This window comes from Pagrus major, chromosome 12 (assembly GCF_040436345.1).
Source record: "Pagrus major chromosome 12, Pma_NU_1.0".
In the NCBI taxonomy this organism is placed as follows: Eukaryota; Metazoa; Chordata; class Actinopteri; order Spariformes; family Sparidae; genus Pagrus; species Pagrus major.
The window spans coordinates 2,732,161-2,754,625 of NC_133226.1; the positions used below are offsets into that span (position 1 = coordinate 2,732,161).

General features: G+C 38.5%; 1 protein-coding gene across 1 annotated transcript in view; it reads left to right on the forward strand.

Moving 5' to 3' along the window:
• Positions 1-17,462, forward strand: part of nrg1 (neuregulin 1) — a 43,371-nt gene extending 25,909 nt beyond the window's left edge. The window contains 5 exon segments of the mRNA XM_073478356.1: positions 622-724; positions 2,161-2,251; positions 2,410-2,531; positions 8,066-8,266; positions 16,820-17,462. Of these exon segments, the coding sequence (XP_073334457.1) occupies positions 622-724; positions 2,161-2,251; positions 2,410-2,531; positions 8,066-8,266; positions 16,820-17,462 (1,160 nt within the window).
• The last annotated feature ends 5,003 nt before the right edge of the window (positions 17,463-22,465 follow it).

Here is a 22,465-nt window from a genome sequence, read left to right on the forward strand (position 1 = left end):
TATATATATAAAAAGTAATAAATCCTAAAATAAAATAGAAGTCTCAGACTTTCCAACCCTGCTGTATCTTTGACATTTATATACTGATTGTCACTTATTGGCTCACATAAGTATACACCGGCACAAATGTAACTGCAATATTGGTTGGGCTCTCAGTTGGAGTTTATTAACAGAACACATTATCTTATAATAAAAGGGACACTCTGTTGTATAATGTATGAACTCTCAAGTCTAAGAAAATAACCCTGAAGACATCATACTGTAGTGATGTCATCAGTGGTCAATGGTCTCTTGATCTGATGACATCACCATGGTGATAACGTTAAGACACTATCGAGATACATTATGATAGATAGATAGATAGATAGATAGATAGATAGATAGATAGATAGATAGATAGATAGATAGATAGATAGATAGATAGATAGATAGATAGATAGAAGTAATGACCACTAATACAAGGATGCATTTGGGCTGTTTTCTGAAAATGTAAAAGCCTTCTCACAGAGCCTTTTCTTTTTGTTTGGGCTTATGGTTAGAATGTTATTTATGTATTAGCATGTGTCTGTCTGTGTGTGTTGAAGACCTGAAGTTTTAAGAATGGACTGTCCTCTTTTTCAGAAGCTGAGGAGCTGTATCAGAAACGTATTTTAACAATAACAGGAATCTGCATTGCACTCCTAGTCGTTGGAATCATGTGTGTGGTTGCCTACTGCAAAACAAAGTAATTCATGTCACATTTTTATGTTTAAGTTAACCTAAAGGTACACTCCCTGATTTTATTATAGTGCCCAATAGTGCCCCCCAATTCAGTGCATAGTACTTTTCAAAAGCTTTTCATTTTCATATTTTTTTAATGATAACAAAACATAGCATCTTTGATAGCAGTTAATTTTCAAAAATAACTCGATCAGAATAACATTTTATAAGGAACAAACTTACAGATAATGTATTCAAAAGGACATAGAGAGAAAAAATTAACAGAGACATTGACTTTGAGGTGCTGTGTCAACACCACCCCACGCCGATTTTTTTTTCTCCTGCAGTCACCACAGAGAGCACTAACAAACAGTTGCTATTGTGCCTAAATTATATAAACAATGCAATTTTACAAAATTGGACAAGTGGTCACAAACGCGCTCCAAGGCCTCCCGTCCGTGGCTCTTCAATGTGATAGATTTTTCTGTGGTTAAAAAATCACAGGGAAATACTTGTCAATGTGACCTCTGCGTCACAGTTTCAAGTGACAGAATAAAAAAAGACAACAGCAAAGCATGTGAATAAATATTTAGATCAAAGAGGAAATCAGGGCAAGTAAGCATCAGTAGTGTCTGTTCTATAACCTGGGAGCCAGGATAACAAACGCTCAGTCACCACAAATCTTGAACTTTAAGCAAGAAACAACCAGAAGACTTTGTTCTGATAACCTGAGAAGCCTAACAGGAAGCCAGTGTAGTGAATATAGCACCAGATTAATATGATTGTTGAGTCTTACTATAATATAAAGCATTAATTAGTAATTGCAGGATTTAGAAATAATTGTAGTTGTCCTGAGCTTCTTGGCTTAAACATGAATACAAGTCGTTACAATGGTCAAGATGAGAGTAACTGTTGGAAAGAGGAAGTTTAGTTTGGCAATGTTTTATCGGCTATAATCTGAAAACAGAGAAGACAACAACTGAATGTGTTTGTCTTAGTTTAAATAGAAATCAGAAATGACACAGAGGTTTTTTGGAAAACAACTTTGAGTTAATAGCCAGGTGGCCTGATGTTATTTTTCAAATGTTTTGTTTGGACAAAAACCTGAACTTCAGTTTTGTTGTAATTAAGCTGCAAAAGACTGTGAGACATCCAGGCATGTAGTCCTCCAGACAATTATGTAAAGTGACGACATTAGAAAGATTCCCGGATTTCACAAACATAAAGCTGGACATCATCTGCATACAGAAATTTGAGGATTTTTTTGGTGCTATTGGATACTATAACAATATTGAGGAGTGTATATTGTACAGACCTCAGTACATAAAACATATGAATTATCATTATTATCATTACAACATTTGATGAAATTGGGGTTAATGTTGGTACATTTGGTACCTACCCCTCAGATATGTTGTCCACGTGGCTACTTCATAATCTAGTTTGTTTTTGTACAAACAGGAAGCAGAGGAAGAAGCTCCATGACCGACTGAGGCAGAGCAAGAGGAATAAGAGGAACAACAATACCAAAACTGGTATTGGCCCAAACCTGGCAAACTCAGCCAGACAGCATCAGATTTCTAACTTGCCTCTTCAAGATTTTCAACCTATAAATGTATGCTGTTACTTGTTGGTATCAAATAAAAGGCATCAAAACCTTTTTAATTTGTACACTGACATCAATTGTTTATGTGATTTCTACTTTTATAGCAATGTAATGAGACGACTATGCAGCATGCAACTGAGAAGGAGACAGAAATAACCTTCTCCACAAGCAAATATGCCTTATCTGCGCATGAACCCACCACATTCACCCAAATCTCCAGCCAAAGGTAAGAAAGAAAATTAAATATAATTTGTTAGTTTGGTAAATTCGATTTTGTTTTAATCAGCTCATCGCTCAGAGGTAACATGGATAGATCAGATGGCAGACGTCAGGGCTTAATTTGTAAATTAGGAGGTCCTGCAAAAAAAGAGAGGGTGATGTTCCAGTAGGTCAGGGGGAGAGAAAAAGTTGTGGAACACATAGAAAATGCACATTGCCTTGAGCACATTGGACACTGCCTGTGTGCCAGCTGTTAAAACTAAACAAAACTAAAACTGTCATAGTTAGCAAAGCATTATTTATTTTGATTGATTAATCAGAGCTTTCACAATGCACTGACTAAGGCTATGTTCAAACTGCCAGGCCAAATCTGTTTTTTGTCATATCCAGATTGTATCCAGGTTGATTTAAGGAAGTTTGGACAGCAAAAAACCATATGAAATGCAATTTTTGCAAATCGGATCCAAACCACATTCATAGGTGGAAATGTGATTCAAAAATCAGGTTTCAACAGATGCATTTCTGTCTGTACATCCTGGCTGCTCATAGAATTTCGACATCATGGCAATGTCAAATCCAGAGTCATGAAAGTGTATCAGAGCAGCTGAGCAGAATCCATGCAGAATCCATAACGGACCAGCACAAGTAGAAATGAAAATAATTGTAAAATCTAATAAAACAAGAAAAAGTCAGACAAATAAAATAAATTGTTCTATTTATAAACTTTAAATAAATACAAATTGATGTAAAATTCATCCTCAGACTCTAGTACAAATCTGTATACATACCGTTTGACCTTCCGCTTCAGTTGAAAGACAGTCATGGCATTAATCAGCTGCTTATTATGCACTTCTGAAGGAACTGCATAATTCATAATATATAACATCATATTTTCATGACATAAGTGTTGCTGCAGTCTGGTAGCTGCTTAACACAGTTGTCAATGGAACCGAGTTAGCTCGTGTTAGCATCACCTAAGCTCACAATATTTTTGAATCGTTTGCAAGCCTGTAGGGCCAAAGTTTGTTTTCTTCTCTTGAGAAGGTGACGGCATTACCCGCCCTACTCTGCCTCTGATTGCTTGGTAGTCATTAGGGTAAATATATACATAAGCCAATCAGAGAATTGGGCCCCAAGTATTGCAAGCAGCAAGCAAGGAAATATATGAGGGGAAGGAAATAAAAAGGGGCAATTTATGATTATCACTGAAGATGATCAATTGCGTGACTGTTACGGTCAATGCATGAGACTTGGCATCTCTAAAGATAACCACAACACTAGCCTACTGTAACTCAGCCCCCAAACTTCTGAAGGAACTCCGTAATTCATAATATATAACGTCATATTTCCATGGCATAAGTGTTGCTGCAGTCTGGTAGCTGCAGTCTGGTAGCTGCTTCACACAGAAGTCAATGGAGGTGAGTTAGCTTGTGTTAGTGTGACCTAAGCTCACAATATTTTTGAATCGCCTTTTTTGTAGTATGTGACAATTCAAGTAGCTTGCAGCATGCCATTTGTTCAGTATTACAAATGCTACATGTTAGACGTGGATGTGAAGGCTGTGCTACTTCTTGCTCCTTTCCTGAAATGGTCCACAATGTCTTTATTTCCTGTTCAGATCCAGGGGATGCACAATGTGCAAATTCCCTTTTATAAATCCCAAATCAACATGGATCAGCCCCTTATCCCGCCCTCTCCACAAATGGAGTGCAAAGTGCCTTATGAATGTTATTGCATAGAAATGAGCCGCTGACCAGAGATTCTTTACAATGAATCATGGCCACAACTGACAGGAAAACAAAGAGAAAAAAAACACTTAACATTTATTAAACCAGGTGTGTATGTATATACTGTAGTCATGCTTCAGTCTGCAGCATGTTCATATGTGTTACCACTGTATTTTTTATGTTGTTGTTGTAGTAACAATTACTATTTGTTTTACATTTCTTTTATCACAACATTATAGAGTCACTAATAGTGAATTGTTAACCATGGCTGTTAAGACAGCTGTAACATTTATAACTAGCCTAACACATTTAACTAATTCATTTTGACTGAATGCAATGAATAAAAGTTGACTAACATGTAATGACTTTTCTTTGACTAAAACTGGACTAAAATGTTTTGAGTTGTTGTCGACTAAAACTAGACTATAACTATGAAGGATAAAAATGACTAAAGTGTGACTCAAACTAATAAGCTTTTTAGTTAAGACTGAGACTATGACTAAATCTAAAATAGCTGCCAAAATTATCATCTGTTACTCAGTGTGGCTAAGGTAAAAAGGACTCAGTATGTTAATGCTTAATATCGGGAAAGGTCGGCCAGACTTTTCTGAAATCCTTCATGCATTTCAACAGCGTGAAGTGCTTTACAACTGACCACAAGCCTCAACACAGTCTGGCCCTCTTTGCTGCACTCAAGGCATGAAGAACGGTGACGGTCAAACAGCGCTGATGAAATATCTAGCTGCCTTTTATGTGAGATTTGGCTTTGCCTATATCTTTTACATTTGAAAGGTGCTTATGGGATAAATTGGGCTCACTAAAAGCGCAAGTACACATAACCTGAAATTATGATATATGTTTGATATTAAGTGGAATTAAATGTGTGAGAGGCTTCACTTTACCATATGGCTTCAATTCACCATTTCACACTACCTGTGTCGCCAATTCCCCAGCCTCCAAAATATTCGTAAGCATGGGTCAGAGTTTGCTAACAGTTGTGCAAAGTTTCCATTCAAGTTTGTTTTTATAAATCACAAATTTGGTGTGGGAAGTGGCATACGTCTCTTTCAGGCCCCATTTTGTGCATATATATTATAAATGAGAACCCCTGAACAGGCAACGCAGAGCTGGAGTCAGTAGTGGCAAGATTTTGGTTAGGACATTATTCACAGGGAGCAAACAACAGGGAAGAAGCAAGAGCTAAAACAAGACCGAGACAGGGCATAGCTAACTGGCAAATGCATCAGCGCACTGGCAGGGTGGAGATGGCAGGGCTGAGGAAAGACCTCTTGATTACAGTTACAAGGCGCAGATGGTGGCTCCTCTGGCACACCTGCAGACCACCATCCACACACTCACAGAGAGAGAGGGTGGGGAGTTGCTCTGAGAGAGACAACACATTACTAAGGGACTGCGGATGACGTTCAGGGGCTGATGTAACAGTCTCAGGTCTGCTTCTCTTAATCCAATTCCTGCACTTAGTTTTACAAAAAATGGCATTTTAAAACAAAAATGGAGCAGAGTTTTTGGGAGCTACTGGATGCGGCATCTGCATCCGCCGCTGTCACCACGAAATCTATACAATTATTATGATTGTCAAAAAAATCTAATGAGAAGGTCTTTTCCCACATAGGCACCAATAGATATCTCACCTAGATTTCCACAAATGGCCCTGTGTCAGGACAATGGTTATATATGCAAAACATATCTATGTGCAATATCTACAATACAACAGTAATCAATTATATTATATCCGTACATTCAATACATACATATTTTTCTCCAAAAATATTAGCTCAGACACTTATTTGCCTCACTTGCAGTCTGACGGGCGTGAAGGAATTTCCCACCAAATTTGAGCTGGATAAGTCAAACTGCTTGGAGGAGGACGTAAAAGTAGACAAACATGTCATGTCCAGTTGCCACTTGGGGGCGCTATGACTGTAAGTGAATAATGGCATCTAAATGTGTTCAAGGTGGGACTCTTACCAAACGTGTGAAGTTTGGGAGAGATTTGACCATGTACAACCGAGTTACAGCAACTTCCTGTTTCTTGGTGAATCACCTATATTCGCTGTGCCGCCATAGGCACACCATTCAATGAAAACTCAAGCTCCAAGAGGCTTTTTTGTATTTCATGGTATGATATATATATGCCTACCAATTTTCATGTGTGTAGGTCAAACGGCCCCCAGGTGTTGCTGTTTAAGGGACATGGTCAAGTCATTTAGCCACACCCCTACACAACACACATATCAGGCGTACATTTTCAACACAACTGATGCTTGTGCCAAGTTTGCTGAGTTTCCAAGCAGGTTTAGCCCCTCAAAATTGCGATTATATTGACAAAAGTAGGAAAATGATTGGGCCTTTGCAACCCTGTGCCCGTTGGGGTGTATGAGGGTGGGAGGTGTGAAGTTTGGTGCAGATTTGATCACAACTGAGTTAAAGCAACTTCCTGTTTAATGGCGAATCATTGGTAATTTCCACCCTGCCGCAGCCACGCCCTTCAAAAAACATTCATGCTTTTGATAACTTTTCGTCTAAAAGGTGTTTCATGTGAAAGTCCATCAGGTAAAAGCTGTAAGAGAAGTTTGTTAAAGTAAATCATATGTACTTTAACAAACTGCTATCACAAAAATAGAGTAAACTAAATCCAGAATGGTTGACTTCCTGTTGGGTTGAGGTAGTGGCACCAAGAGTTTTTTATGTAGATGTAGGTATGATAGATATGTGTTTCGTGCATGTATGTCAAACTAGCCGCAGGGACTGCTGTCAGAAGTATAGAAAAAAATGTTATTCCCTGAAACGCTCCCAGTGGCATATGAGGCCATGTGGGCAACAGACATGTCTCCAGTGGAGTCAAGGGTTTATATGTTCATTTGGGGAAGATCACCCAGCCACAACATTAACATTACTGAAGACCTAAACATAGGTGGGGGGGGGGGTTGGGAGGGAGTCATGCTATGCGGGGTCGAGGTGAAGTCTGATGAAGTGAGTCTTGAGTCTTTTGCGGAAGATGGCGAGTGACTCTGCTGTCCTGACATTGGTCGGGAGTTCGTTCCACCACTGAGGCCCCAGAACAGAGAAGAGTTGCGACTTCGCTGAGCGGCCTTTGTTTGCTCTCAGCGATGGCGGTACCAGCCGACCAGCTGATGTAGTGGAGCGCAGTGCTCACGCTGGGGCGTGTGGTCTGACCAATGTTTGGAGGTAGGAGGGTGCAGTTCCATTGACGGCCTTGAAGGCCAGCACCATGGTCTTGAATCTGATGCGGGCTGCAACAGGAAGCCAGTGGAGGTCACAGAGGAGGGGGGTCACATGGGAGAATTTGGGTAGATTGAAAACAAGGCGCGCTGCAGTGTTCTGGATACGTTGCAAGGGTTTAGTCGCAGAGGCTGGGAGTCCAACTTGTACCACAAACTGAACTCTGGGTCACTGCCGTGCATCCTGGGCACCAAAGCCATCCTGAACTGTAGAATTTAATAGGATTCCTAAGCTGTCTCACCCATCGATTAGGAGAAGTGAAAATGGATTGGGATCAAACACTTTTATTAGGTCCATTTCTTACATTTTGGGAGGCTCAATCCTGATTGGCTGAACAAATACTTGCAAATTCCAGTAATTCCAGTTGCTGATCATATAATTAAACGCTGCATCAGTAAGTAAGAAATTCATGCAGACTGAGAGCAAATGGGAGTGAATTACTGTGAAAGGCTCAGACACAAATTTGACTCACAAATTTATTTATGTCATGGTCTAGAGGCCTGTCTGAAACCTGTCTCCATGTAAACCACCGCCCTCCCTGTCTCTGCAGCTGGAGTAATGACTGGAGCAACAGTGTTCTATCTGACACTGAGTCTGTCTCGGTGATGTCATTGCCGGAGAATAACCAACGTGCCACACGGGGCGACCGGGGTCGTCTGAATGCCACTGGTGGCACCAAAGACTTAAGTGCTCACTCAAAGAAGGGCCAAGATACACCCAACTTCGACAGGGACTTGCCTTAAAGTACAAGGTAACTGATTGATTCATTTTAACAGAGAATAGACCTAAAGAAACACATGAAACTTAAAAGATGACAACAAAGGCTTTCAGAGGACAATATCAGCAATTAGAATTAAAGTAGCATAAAATACACAATTGGTAAATACCACACTAAGCCTAAACCTACAACATCTAAAAAAGTTACATGTATGCTAAATATTAAATAATATAGGATGCCACTGTTTTTAGGCTCAATATATACTGTCCACCAAAATGCTACACTATTGTGGGCCAGACATTGTGATGGGTGAATGAATGAATAAATAATAAGATAAAGTGTTGATAAGCTATGTACAGAAAACAAAAATTAAATGAATACCCTTCAGCAAATGCAATACATTATGTTTTCCTCAATTCAAATACATTTTCTCAGCTCTTTACAACTCAAGACTGAAAGATTAGTTATTGTTAGCAACAGGAACCCGGTGATCTTCAACACAAAATCAGAATTTGCGATTTGCTGGTTGGGGTTTTAGTAAAACGCACAGGATCTATAATTTTGAATTCTGGTGCTGTGTTCAAGGTTTTATGTTGTTGATAAAAGGTATACCCTTTGTGACCACGGTGGTACGGGTTTGCAAATGGGACCCACAATAGATGAAAATCTAATTGAAAGAGGCACATTTTAACATTTTGGTTTTGGACAGGTCTGCACTTCATGCACTTCTGAAACTAAAGCCATAAAATAAATAAATAAATAAATAAACCCACCCAGTCTGAGCAGGTTTCAACGCACTAATTAGCGCAAATCTATAAAATCAGAAAGGTCTCAATATGAATGAATACTGTATTGATGTACTTTTTGGGTTAATATTTCTAGATTACTCTCACCACAAAAATATTTTTCTTTAGACATGTTTAGAAATGTTTATATGTAAACAAACAAAAAAAAATACATTTCTCATGCCTGCTTCTGCTTATTCAGTGGAATTAAACACGAGCATTATAATGCTATATCATGCTAATTGTTGCCTCAGGGTTGTTACAAGGCGGGAGCAAACGCAAGAGATTTTACTTAACAAGAGTAATTTATTGAACAAATTATTAAACAACCAAAAGATAAGTTGTAGGGTGGCTGCCAGCTGTAGCAAGGGAGAGAATGAAGGGCTGACAGCCACCAGCTTATACACTCTGGTAGCCTGAACAGGTGAGCTGAATCTAGCTGACGACCCTACTCTGCCCACCAGGCTCTGGGAGAGATGACATAATAGATGGCCTAGGATCATTAGCTAGCAAATATTCGTAACTCATATATGTAATATTACACATATTTGACCATGCATGGCAAGAGGTTGACCTCCACTGCAAAATTGCATAATGCACAGATGTAACACTGTGTGATCATAATAAATTATACCTTCAAGTCTACACTTATGTAAATGTAACCAAGCATATTTACTCAAGTACTGTAGTAAGTCAGTACAACTTTGAAGAACTTGTTCTTTGTTTGAGCATTTCCTCTTTTTTTCTACTTTATACTTCTACTCCACAAGTCAAAGGCAAATATTATACTTTTTACTCCACTACTAATGCTTGTTATGATGCATTTTATTCATAAATTGCTTCACAAGACCTCATTTATAAACCTTGTGTACTTGTGTACAAGGGCTTGGTTAACACTTTACAATAAGGTACACAAAAATATGAGTAGTTACTGAGGAGCGAATAAGTAATTAATCAGGAACAACGTGATAGTTAATGAATTGTTAATACAGATGTTTCTCCTTTGAGAGGACGCCATTGCTGCAGCGTTAAAGGTGCAGTGACATGGCAGAAAAGGAGGGGGAATTTTATTTTATCCAGCTGATTTTGCATTAGCTGCAGTGAGCACCAACAACCACCAGGTGGCACATGTGAGCAGTCCAGACTGCAGTGAACACATCAGGGCCTTGAGCTTCTCTCTCCTCACTCTGGAACCAGACACACATTTCCTCATTGACTCAGTCCGTAATGTGTAATCATGCATCTGCTCCATGTCATGCTGCCGCTGGACAAACCTATATGCTGTTAGCTTACAAACTAGTTCTTGGTGTTGTAAATAGTATAGGCTATAAACAGTAAGCAACATCTCAAATTATCCACACTAATAACGAATAATCAATTATAATGTAGCCTAATGAAGCTTAACAATGCAACCACACAAGGGCTGCGGGCTGCAGCTGCTGTCCAGCCCAGCGCACACACACCAGTCTCTGTGAGTCCTAGCATTAAGGAAATGTAGGTTAAGTCTGGTAAATAATGAATCAACAGACAACACTGAATAAAACTTTGTGTTAACTTATTGACACTTTTCACTGCTCTGACTCAGGCTCTTTTTTAAATATAAATGTGCACAGTCTTCATATAGCCTACTGTATGCAATGAGTGTGTTGTTTTTGCAAGAAAAAACAATTATGAAATGACAACATGCTGTAGCAATGGCATTTAGAGTTCAGTTTGAAATAAACACAGGTATCACATGTGATTATGTACACAACAGATACATTTACATGAAACATTATCATTCTGTTATGGACATTTATATGTATGAATGTGCTGCGCAAGGACTTGGGCTTGGTGTGTCACAACAAACTGGGATGGATCCAGGGGAAAGGTTGGGCTCCCAGGAAACCTGAAGGAGTTTCTCACCAACACTTAACAACAACTAATTAGCATTACAGTGAACGTTTTTGTTCACTTAATGGGAAATTGTCTAACAGGTCTTCTAGCCCCCACAAGATGCATTGTCACACTGAGAGCAATAGCCTTTGTAACACTACAAATGTGCACTGCACAACTGTGTCTGCAGCTTAGGAAAATGAATATTGATGGATAACATGGATATTGATGACCTTAAAATTGCATTTACAAAACATGTAGGGCCTACTTATACACATCCAAATGGCCTCTTAGTAGTTTTTTTTCCAGTTATGTAACCCTCTTTTCTTGCCTGGTAGCGTACTCCAGTCTCTTTTGGCTGTGGATAAATAGCGGGCTACACTTCTCGTTCTCAGTCTTCTTTTAATGATCACCAAAACGGCAGAACAGTACAACTCATCTCTGACCTCAATGTCGGGGTTCACACATAACAACTTCTACCTTCATCAACAAGGCGGAGCAACACCGTCACCCACATACCTGTGCCCACCAAAACAAAAGCATGAACGAACCGATCAATCCAAACTCTGTACATAAAAACACCCAAATCAAAGTGCTGCAAATGACAATGAAATATTGTAACAATAATATAATAATAATATATAAAAATAATACTAATGTTTTTATCAGTAACTTAAGTAATACAAATAATATACATAATAAACATATATAAATTATAATAATATATAAAAATAACCCAAAATATAAAGTGTACAGTAATTACGGTTACAGTTAGTTAACGACCATTAACAACAGAAAAAAAATAAAGAAATTGACAATAGTATATGGCAACAATCATAGTATTGTCTCAAAACCACAGTATCCCAAATAATTATTCATTCTACTATATCAAAAGGTTTTCTTTTCTATAAGTTCACTGATTCTGCACTCTGCAGTATTCACATTCCATCAGCCCATAACGTTACGTGACTCTAAGTGCTGTATCGTAGGGAAGTGGACTTGTTTCTTGAAGACGTTTCACCTCTCATCTAAGAGGCTCCTAATTAACTGGAGGAGAGTGAGAGAGAGAGTCACTGCAGTAAGGCAGCAGTAAACAGATCATACGAAAAGAGAAACATCTGTATGTAATTCCAGAATAACTGATTTTGAGGACTATATAGAAGATAATGATGAGCTACTGGAGAACAGAATGGGATATACTGAATTAAAGAATAATTGCGTAATGATTAGTTAAAAAATATCTGGAATTGACATACTGACCACTTTCTTCATGAGTTGTTCTTGATTAACTATCAACCACCTGCCGACTGGCATAAACTAGTGATAAATGATATTACTAATTACTTCTCATTACTTACTTTTTTGTGTACTTTCCAGTAAGCAGTTACTCAATAGACCCATTAAATATGAATTGCTTGAAGGTACACAAAAAGTGTAACGATTCAGTAATTAGTATTTAGTCCCATGGGTAACTACTCAGAATTATGTTTCACTTAATTTGAAGGTATACAAAAAGAGTAACTGATGTTTCAGTAACAAGTATTTAAGGAGTCTATTTGGTAACTATTTAGCATGAGGTCTCACTTTACATGAACACAAAGTACACAAAAACAGTCACTAATGATTCAGTGATTAGTAATTAATGAGTGATCACTAGTTCATGCCAATTGGCGGGCAGTTGATAGTTTTCACTTTGACGCATGCATATGTAAATTTTGGAGGCAAGGGAAATTTGCGAAGCCTATACTAAGGTGGTGAATAGAAGCCAGATTGTAGAAACTAAATGTTAAAGCTATTATTCTACTTTTAATGTTTTGACATTTGATTATAGTTAATATCAATTATTAATTATAGATCCACGTAATCATAAACATTACAACCAGCAGTGTTGCTGATACTTGTGCTTGAATTGAAGTATAACTATTCCATAAACAACTTTAAATTATAACAGCTTAACCTCCTCCAAATATGGATTGAGTGAATGATCAAAGCCTGAAAATAAAGCTGTGAAAAGCTCTGACACGACTGATACATATCCTCACTGTGACTCCTAATCATAATGCAGGCGGAATTCACTGTTATACAACTCAGTAAATAAAATGTGTTCACTTATCAAACTTCCATTTTCATATGAAAATGATCACTGTAAACATATAAATACAGCTGTGCCACTTGTGCATGCTCTGCTTTATAGATTTACTGTAGTCTCACTATGAGAGGACGACTTGAATCAATGAATTAATAACGTGTTTTATAACCTCCACCTCACCAACAAACACCTTGTTTTGTGTCAAAAAAAATTATTCTTTGTCTCTTGGTTGTGGCCATGATTTACTGTCTGATCAGTGGCTCATTTCCAATTTGCATAAATTAATATTCACAAGGCTCTTTGCATTGACCACTTATGGTTGAATGTGGGTGTGGTAAGGGCAGGATAAGGGGCTGATACATGTGTGCACATTTCCAATTTGATTAAAAAACTAATTTACCTACCTCCAGTTGTTATGGCATTCTTTTGACAGAACAAGCTGTGCTGCCCATAGTTAACTTTTAAGGCTATAAAAAAGGTGAAAGGTTAAAGAATGACCTGCCCGTACAAGACGCTTTAAGCAGTAAAGCTAATGCATCTGCGATGAGCAGGGATCATTTCATTGGTCAACACTTCACCTGGCTGTGGAATTTCGACAGGATTATTGCCCAAAAAAAAATGAGAGTGCAGGAGACATCTAAGAGCAGAAGTTTCAGGAGCACAGAGGTGCAGCCTGAGTGAGAGGAGAAGGGCACATGAAATCTGTAAAAGGAATGATATATTTGTGTGCAAGCATACACTTTGAGCATAGAGGGTGGGGATTTGAGGGAGGAAACAATCATCATTGTTGTTTTTGTAACTGTCCTTTTTGCAGCTAGCAATCCTCTCCCTCCTCTCTACATCACAACACTACTGTTTTTCATCACTTGACGTGTTTGGTAGTATAAGTTGTCACCATCGGCCAAATGTATAAAACTCTGTGTATATTCAAGTGTAGAAATCTGTGTACACACAAAATGGGAAACATGCATACGCAGTCTTTTCATCAGATGTGAAAAACCCCACATATGCCTGTTCCCACACAGCTTTTCCATATACATCTCAATCATCCTAAAATGTTATGCATCAGCATGAGCTGTGTGATCATCCCCACAATTCAATATAAACGGCTCTTAACGTGTCCCAAATTACCTGGTTTGCATACAAGGGGCCAGAATTTAACTTAGTGTTGAGGAGAAATGTCAGAAGCAAAGAAGCGGTTGAAGAACAAGATGCTAAATTATGCGGTCCGTGAACTTGCTGTAATGAATGTTTAAAATTACAGACGAATTTTTCAAAATTACAGACGAATTTTCCAAAATTACAGACGAATTTTTCAAAATTACAGACAAATTTTTCAAAATTACAGACAAATTTTTCAAAATTCCGGCTTCACTTCTGGCTTAAGCAACAAAATGAAGCAAGTGAAACTTGAACGCCGTGAGTTCAGAGGCACAGACTTTGGAGGAGTTAAAAGTGGTCTGATTTCAAGTGAGAGACCAAGAGATGCATCTCTGCGCACAGTGAGAGTGTGCGAGCTACTGTAAGAGCAGAGGGTATCCCCGTGCAGTCTCCGCTTGATGATCATGATTATCATCATGGGCCAGAACATCAGTACGGCCCCTGAAAACTTGCTCTAGCCTAAATTGTGCATTGGCAACGTCCTCTTGCAACACCAGAGCAACTTATTTGTCACGTGGCAGAGCCATTACACATGGCTACAGCCCTTATAGTGCTGAGTCCTGAAGGATTCTTACTCCCCAATTATACAGGAAAATCTTAATTTACGTATATAAAGATCAAGTATTATTTACATAAGGATCATCATTCTAATTATCATAATGCAAACTGACAATCATATTTACAGAAGATGTAAAAACAAGGGTAACAACTCGTGCATCACTGTTTGATCAAAGTGAAGGTTTTTAAACTATAGATGTAATCCTGACATAATGTAGTGAAAAAAACCAGCTCTAAATAAATGTCACCCTAATTCACACTTTTCATATCATTTTTGTCAACTCACAACATCACAATAATCAGACTAAAAAGACTGCGTGTATGGTACGCATGATGTCAAAGATGTGTACCAGTACGCACATTCTCACCCTCTTTGGATTTTAATATGTTCAGAAATCTGCTAGGAAATTGGCGGTGTAAAAGATATGTACCAGTACACACAGTCTCACCGCCCATAGATTTTTTATAAATTTGGGAAAACTGCATGGAAAGTGGCATAAGTAAATTTTTCGTGTGTACACTTGGTTTATACATTTGGCCCCAGGAGTGCTGGAATTGGTAGTTTATACTGTTCTGCCATTGGCGGTAAACAGGACGATCCTGTTTTCTGCGCAGTCACGAGCAGACAGGACCGCCTCTTTATGGAGTTCTCTGTCCTGGTTGGATAAAGTGGGCAGGGATACCAAAAGATTTATTTTCTCTTTTACTGCATGAGCAGGGGGAATAGAGACATGGGTTACTGACCAAACACAATAACAGTGATTAATGCTGGAATATGGAGCTATTTAACACCCTTTTCAATAAGAAAACAACACTTACAGCAGCTTTAACAGTGTGGATGAGAGTACATTTCTTAATTTTGTATTACCAACAGCAATCTTCTCAGCTCAGTGTAGATGTTAGGGTAAGTGTGGAACTAAAGCAGTTTAATTTAGGAAATTTGGGTATTAGGGTGTTTTCGCTCAGTAAAACAAAATCAGGGGATTGTACAGTTAAGGTCAAATTGTTGGAGAGAACTTAAGTTGTCCAAAAATGACATACATGATATCTGATGTTCAATTATATCATGAACTAGATTGGCACTCAGTAGAGCGCCTGCCTCCGCCAAGGCCCAACAGTTCCCTTTAATTCAATCAAGTTTTACCCAATATCAAACTCAATACCCCTGTATTACTCTAAAATTAAAACCACCCATAGCTGCTTTACCATAATTTAAGATGACCAGATCTAAGATCTTCTCACTCATAAATACCAGCCACTTAAATATGGCTGATTTTGAAAATCATGGTCAATGCATTATTCCCTGAGAAATTAACAATAATGTTGAAAAACGTACAATGTTAGATAATGGGGTCTATTCCTGGCCAAGACCCATTCTCCATCCAAGTTTTGTGTAAATCTGTTGAGTAGGTTTTGTGTAATCCAGCTGACCAACCAACCAACCAACCAACCAAAAAACAAACATACACAGTTGAAAACATAACCCTCTAGGTGAATAAATCCATGTTGTAGGTTAGGGCTATGGAGCTATGAAGAGATTGTTGTGAAGTCTATACAACATGTAGTAAAAAAAACAAAAACATTTTGTGGTGCTACCAACTGGGGAAATCAGATGCTGAACTATAAATTAAAACCTACTTAGTCAGAGTCCTGTTGTATCCTTGCATCAGCTTTACATGGAATGGAAATTTGAATCTTTGTCTCATCTTTTTTCTGTCAAAACAAGCTGAAAACAAATTCCAAAATCTCTGCTGTGGTAGTCAATGAGGTAAAGTAATCTATGTGTGTTAGCCATGTGATCTTTCCCAGTGCCTTTCCTCTCATCGTATGTATGCTATTATAGTTTCCAAGGCTCTTGACCTTTAACAGGGTAAGTGGGTTAGAAAATGGATGGACACACAGATGGATTGTTCATAACAATGCATCAGACAATGCAAGACCTTTACATTTTGTGGGATATCTTTTGTGTGTAATTTCCATGACAATTCAATTCTCTGTACAATGTAACATGTGGTTTGATATGTACTTTGTTTTACTGCAATTTTGGTACCTAAACAGTGCTCATGAACGTCTTCAAACTAAAGTGTAAAAAGTGTTTCTTTATTATGTCTGTTTTAGGTCTGTATCTGCCATGACGACCCCAACCCGGCTGTCTCCGGTGTCTCAAACCTCTCTTACAACTCCAGGGTCTCCTCCATCAGAGATGTCAGCCCCCCTGTCCAGCCTGGCCATCTCTGTCCCATCAGTGGCTTTAAGTCCCTCTGGTGAAGAGGAGCGCCCCCTGCTGTTGTTGAAAACACATCAGCAACACAAGTCCTCGAGCCGAGATGAACAGAAGAGGACCTCTGCCTACTACAACCATGGCCATGTGGAACATAGCTTACCACCTAGCCCATTGTTTTCTATGGAGAATGGTAACTACCAAATCATAGATGACCATAACACCACAGCTGCCAGCCATATGCTCTCAGCATCACCCGAGAAGTTGCTTAATACAAACAACAACATCAACAACTGCAGCACCAAAATCAACACCAATGGCCATTTGCTGCACAATGTGGAGTCCAGTAGTGTCAGCATGCTCAAGAACGCATCACAGGAGCCTCAGGGGGAACACACACCCTCCATTACCACTGACAGCACTACAGCCCACTTGCGCAGGGCTGTGTACATTAGCAGGACTAACCCAGCATCATCAAATGATGACCTGCAAGTCAAGTCATCCAATTCAACCACCAAACAAGATCCAGTTACTGTGTAAAGTAAAGTAAGAAATGGCTGAGAATCCTTTATGTTGAGAGAGGGAAAAAAAAGGAAAAAGTCACTATCAAACCTTTATTTTCTATAAACCATTTGCGGTGTAAATGAAAAATGAAACTTTTATTTTAGTGATGTAGTAAATAAAGAGTTTTATATGTAAAAAAAAAAAAAGAAAGAAAAAGAAGTGTAAAAATGTGTTCATGTCTAGTAGGTAAAGTGCCATACACTAGTATGTAGCAGCAGCTCACAGTATATTACAGTGCAGAAACAATATCAATGGTGTCTTTCAGTTTGGTATGCTTAAGGGAACTGCAACATTGCATACTGGGCCATGTACTCACCATCTTAATCTTCCAGTTAACAATCAAAAAGAACTTGCTGGCTGCTTTTAATGTCCTAGAGTTGGAAGAGACCACTGACATGAAAGTTTTATTATGATATCAAATTTATGCGTTCAGGGTGCATGCTACGTCCTTAAATGCTGTGATGGAATAATGAGCAGCTTGTGTGGTTTCATCTACTGTCACTCAACCTCACCACTCCATTATCTGATGTTCTTTTGCACTGATTACGGGCTGTCTCGCTGAATTGTTTTTTTCTGAAATACGGTATTCAAAACTGAACACTGGAACTAATCTTAATGGATAAGAAATCCGGGTATTACCTGCATTTTTTTAAGAGGTGGAGAAGATGTTAGAGATAATAATGTTTTTATTCATCACTGTATAGTCCAGTATCCTGCTGGTGAGCTAATATTATAACGGTTAGATAAAGGTGCAATCAGTAAAGTCTGGCTCTTTAGTGTTATACTAATTACTAAGTAAACACATATGCTTAAAATAAACCTGTAGATTTTTTTTTCTTAAGTAATTCTATATTGGGATTTAATCTTCATAATTCAAGTTTTCTATTGGGCAAAGGGGTGTGATATTGCACTTACATAAAATTAAGGGACTCACAAGGGAAGAATAACACAAAAAAAATTGGTCAAACTGAAATAGCTGAGGCCGACACATCCTTACTTTCAGTATGGCTCAAGCTCAATGTAGCATCCTACATTTCCCTTAATGCTCAAAAGTATCTTTATTGAAAGCAAAGTTTCATTTCTTTCCATGTTAGCTAGTATCCATATTTTCACTTCATATGAACTTACTTAGTTCAGTTTGGTTGTTGCCACCAAAAACCTAGCTTGAAGACCAGCCATTCTCTATTTGTTCAACAGAACACTCCAATTATGTGTACCCTCCACAACCAGTGTGATAATACTGATTGCATCTTTAAATGCAATAATATCTACCAACTGTGTGAAGAATCGAAGATTGAATTTATGTCTAATTTTATCTTACATGAAGACATCCATGTGTTCTTCAGTAATGTACTTTGGGGTTACAGAAACTGCTAAATATTTATATGATGGTTAACAGCTTTCATTCCTTCAGTCATATCTCTGATGTGTTTGAATATGACTTTTATTTTTCAAAGTCAACATGTAACAATTTTGCATATTTTTCAACTAACCTTGCTTGTGCAGTCTGTGTGTATGTTTGTTTGGTCATGTCTGCTGACATGAACATAGTTCTACCAAAGAGTGTCACTACTTCTAGACTGCACAATAAATAACCTTCATTTGGCTCTGTAATTAACCATTTCTTTAACTGTTTCTTAAAATTATTTTTATGTAGAGCCAGAAGACAGTCTATATGAGTAAGTATGATGACATAGACGTGCTGCCCCATACTTATTGTTTTATTTTTTGGCCATACCTCTGTATTTTATATTTACATGAAGATTATGTATTATTTATTTGGTAACTCTTGGTAATTGCAAGCATTATTTCCGCTATATAAAATATGCATTTATATTTTAACAAATATGATTTCAAAAGATGTAAAATATACATGGCCATCTGTTCCATGTGGCATATTAGTACAAAACAAAGATTAGTACTTGCATATTTTGTCACTTGTATGCTTAACATAACTGACAATGCATTGCTTTTAAGTCTAGGAGTGATGTAAATACACCATGAAAACCTTCAGTGCTGTGTTTCTTATTAAATATTAAATCAGTTCTGAGTTCTGTGCTTCACAGTGTCAAGATATTTCTGGAAAAAAAAAATCCGCTTCTCTGCCTTATCACTGAAGAATACAATGAAACATGTATTCTCTTATGCAGCTGTAATAATAAAGACAATTTATGATGTTTTAAATCTGATCATATAAACTAAAATTATTAAAGAAAATTATGTGAAAAATGCTTTGGGTTTAAACCAATTGATATTATAGTAGCATTATCAGAATCAGTAATATTGTCAAATAAAAATAAATAACACATTTTTACTCTTGAATTACAAAGTTATGTGCAATTAATAATTTAGATGAGCTGGATGTAATGCTGTTTTATTTTTATTCTGGATTGAGATAGGCTTTGTACTTCAGAAGAGAAGACACAGAGGGTGACAAGATGACTTCATTATCATTTTCAATTAAGTAATAAACTACATCTTACTGTTGGCTACAATTTTCCTTACTGGTAGTAGTGTGCTGCTATTTGTCACTTCTTGACAGAACAATACATGACAAAAAGCTATTTTAGATTCTGATTAATGTGGACCATTTCAGGGAATGGGTCACTCTTTCATGCAGAAAACACACAATCATAATGGGGTGGTGGGGCACTGTGCTCGGATTTAGCTTATTGTATTGGAATTTACTTGAGGTAACACTACAAGGTACACAAAAGTAGTAGTTCATAAAGAACAAGTGAAGAATGAATCAGGAATGACTTTTTACTGTTTTACTGTTTAAGACTAATCCCTGAATAACTGAATCAAGTTCCATATAGTAGATAATGATCAGTTAAAGATGCATTTTACCTTGAATTTTCACTGTGTATTGTCAGTTTAGTTGCTGATCAATCGAGAAGTTGTGAAATAATTGAGAAATGGGGTTAACAGAGGAGACATCATATTCCCCTGGCCTCATTTGGGTTGACCACAATAGATGCAAAGCTTGTTTTGGAACCGTCGTTGTCATTCTTCAGGTGATAGACGAGTGCGTCCTAGTTTCATGGGTTCCTCCTGAGCGGCAGGGGGAGATATGGGGCTGAAGTTTGGGCGAGGAGGAGGATGTAGCTCAGAGGAAGAGTGAGGAGGTTGGTTGGGGATTGGGCTGGCTATTCTTCGGCTAGAAGAAGCCCTTTATCTGTGCCTATCACACATGCGATTATCAATGTGAATGACTAGGGAAATTAATTCTTCCAGGGAACCTGGCTGATCACGAGTGGCGCAAATCGTCGAGCAGGCTATCAAAAGTATCTTTATTGAAAGCAAAGTTTCATTTCTTTCCATGTTAGCTAGTATCCATATCTTCACTTCATATGAACTTCCTCAGTTAAGTTGTTGCCACCAAAAACCTAGCTCGAAGACAAGCCATTCTCTATTTGTTCAACAGAACACTCCAATTATGTGTACCCTCCACAACCAGTGTGATAATACTGATTGCATCTTTAAATGCAATAATATCTACCAACTGTGTGAAGAATCGAAGATTGAATTTATGTCTAATTTTATCCTACATGAAGACATCCATGTGTTCTTCAGTAATGTACTTTGGGGTTACAGAAACTGCTAAATATTTTTATGATGGTTAACAGCTTTCATTCCTTCAGTCATATCTCTGATGTGTTTGAATATGACTTTTATTTTTCAAAGTCAACATGTAACAAGGCTGGCTTATCACGAGTGGCTAACTTGTCCAGCAGGCTATCTGACAACCCCTTAGAAAATATCCCCTTGAGTGCTTGCTCATTCTACACACTCTGCTGCCAGAATGCAAAACTCCACTGAATAAGCTACTACTGACTGTGAACCCTGACGTAAAGCAGTCAGGTGGCTGGTAGCTTCTGAACCCTGAATGGGGTGGTCAAAAATGTACTCTCCCATAACGGTGTTGCCCATTAGCTGCTTTACCCCTCAGGAGATTCATTACATAAGCTATGCATGACTTATCTGCAGTATAACTGGAAGGTTGTTAGTTTAAAACATGTGAACACTAAAGGAGGAAGTGACTACAGGTGCCTAAGTCACCAGAGTAATGTTCTGGAGGGGGAACAAAGGACTCTCTAGTAGGGGGAAAGGGAAGTGGAGCTGGGTGGAGCACAGGTGGGTTACCCACAGTGGCAGGTGGAGGGATGGGAGGAGATAATTGTATGTACAGCTGGTTGAGTTGGGTGCCAAGTTGGGACACATTTGCACAAAGGCCTTGTACTGAGTCCATGACATCTCGCAGCATGTGTTCATGCTGGCCCACGATGAAACCTTGAGCACTCCAAGCTTGGTAGATGGTATCTGGGTCAGCTGGGTCAGCTGGGTCCATATCGTGGCCAGATTATTCTTTTAGGATTGATATAGTTGTTGTAGGACCCAAAAGTGGACACCAGAAATTGAGAGCTAGTAGAAAGGTATTTATTAAAGCACCATGAGGAACTGGAGGTAGAGAAGGACTGATGAGTGGGCTGGAAATCCAGGTGGAGCAGGCTGGTGGCAGAGGAGCGGGAGGCTGGGTCATGGTGAGGCCAGAGTAAGTATCCAGGAGTGGAGCGATCACTGGAGGAGACGAGAAAACTCAACATTAAATCACTGAAGATCAAAAAAGACATAAACTAGAAACTTTGAAAAAAAACACGTGTGCAACTAGGAGACCATGGTGTGGTTGACGGAATCATCTGGCGAGAGTAGAGAGTAGAGGAGACCAGGACTTTCATCAAGGCACTGATTGCCTCAATGCGTTGCAGGTAAGAGTGATCAGTGTCAGCTCAGGCCACCAGGAAAACCATGCCCAGCACGTCCTCAGCACCTCTGAAACACTCACAAGCACAAGAACACCACCAAAAGGCCACAAACATAGTCATATACAACGTAACAGACAGTGTTTTAAGAAGATTGCAAGGCATGAATGACGCAAAATTCACGTAAGTTGAAAATGTTGGCTTTGCCTTGTGAGA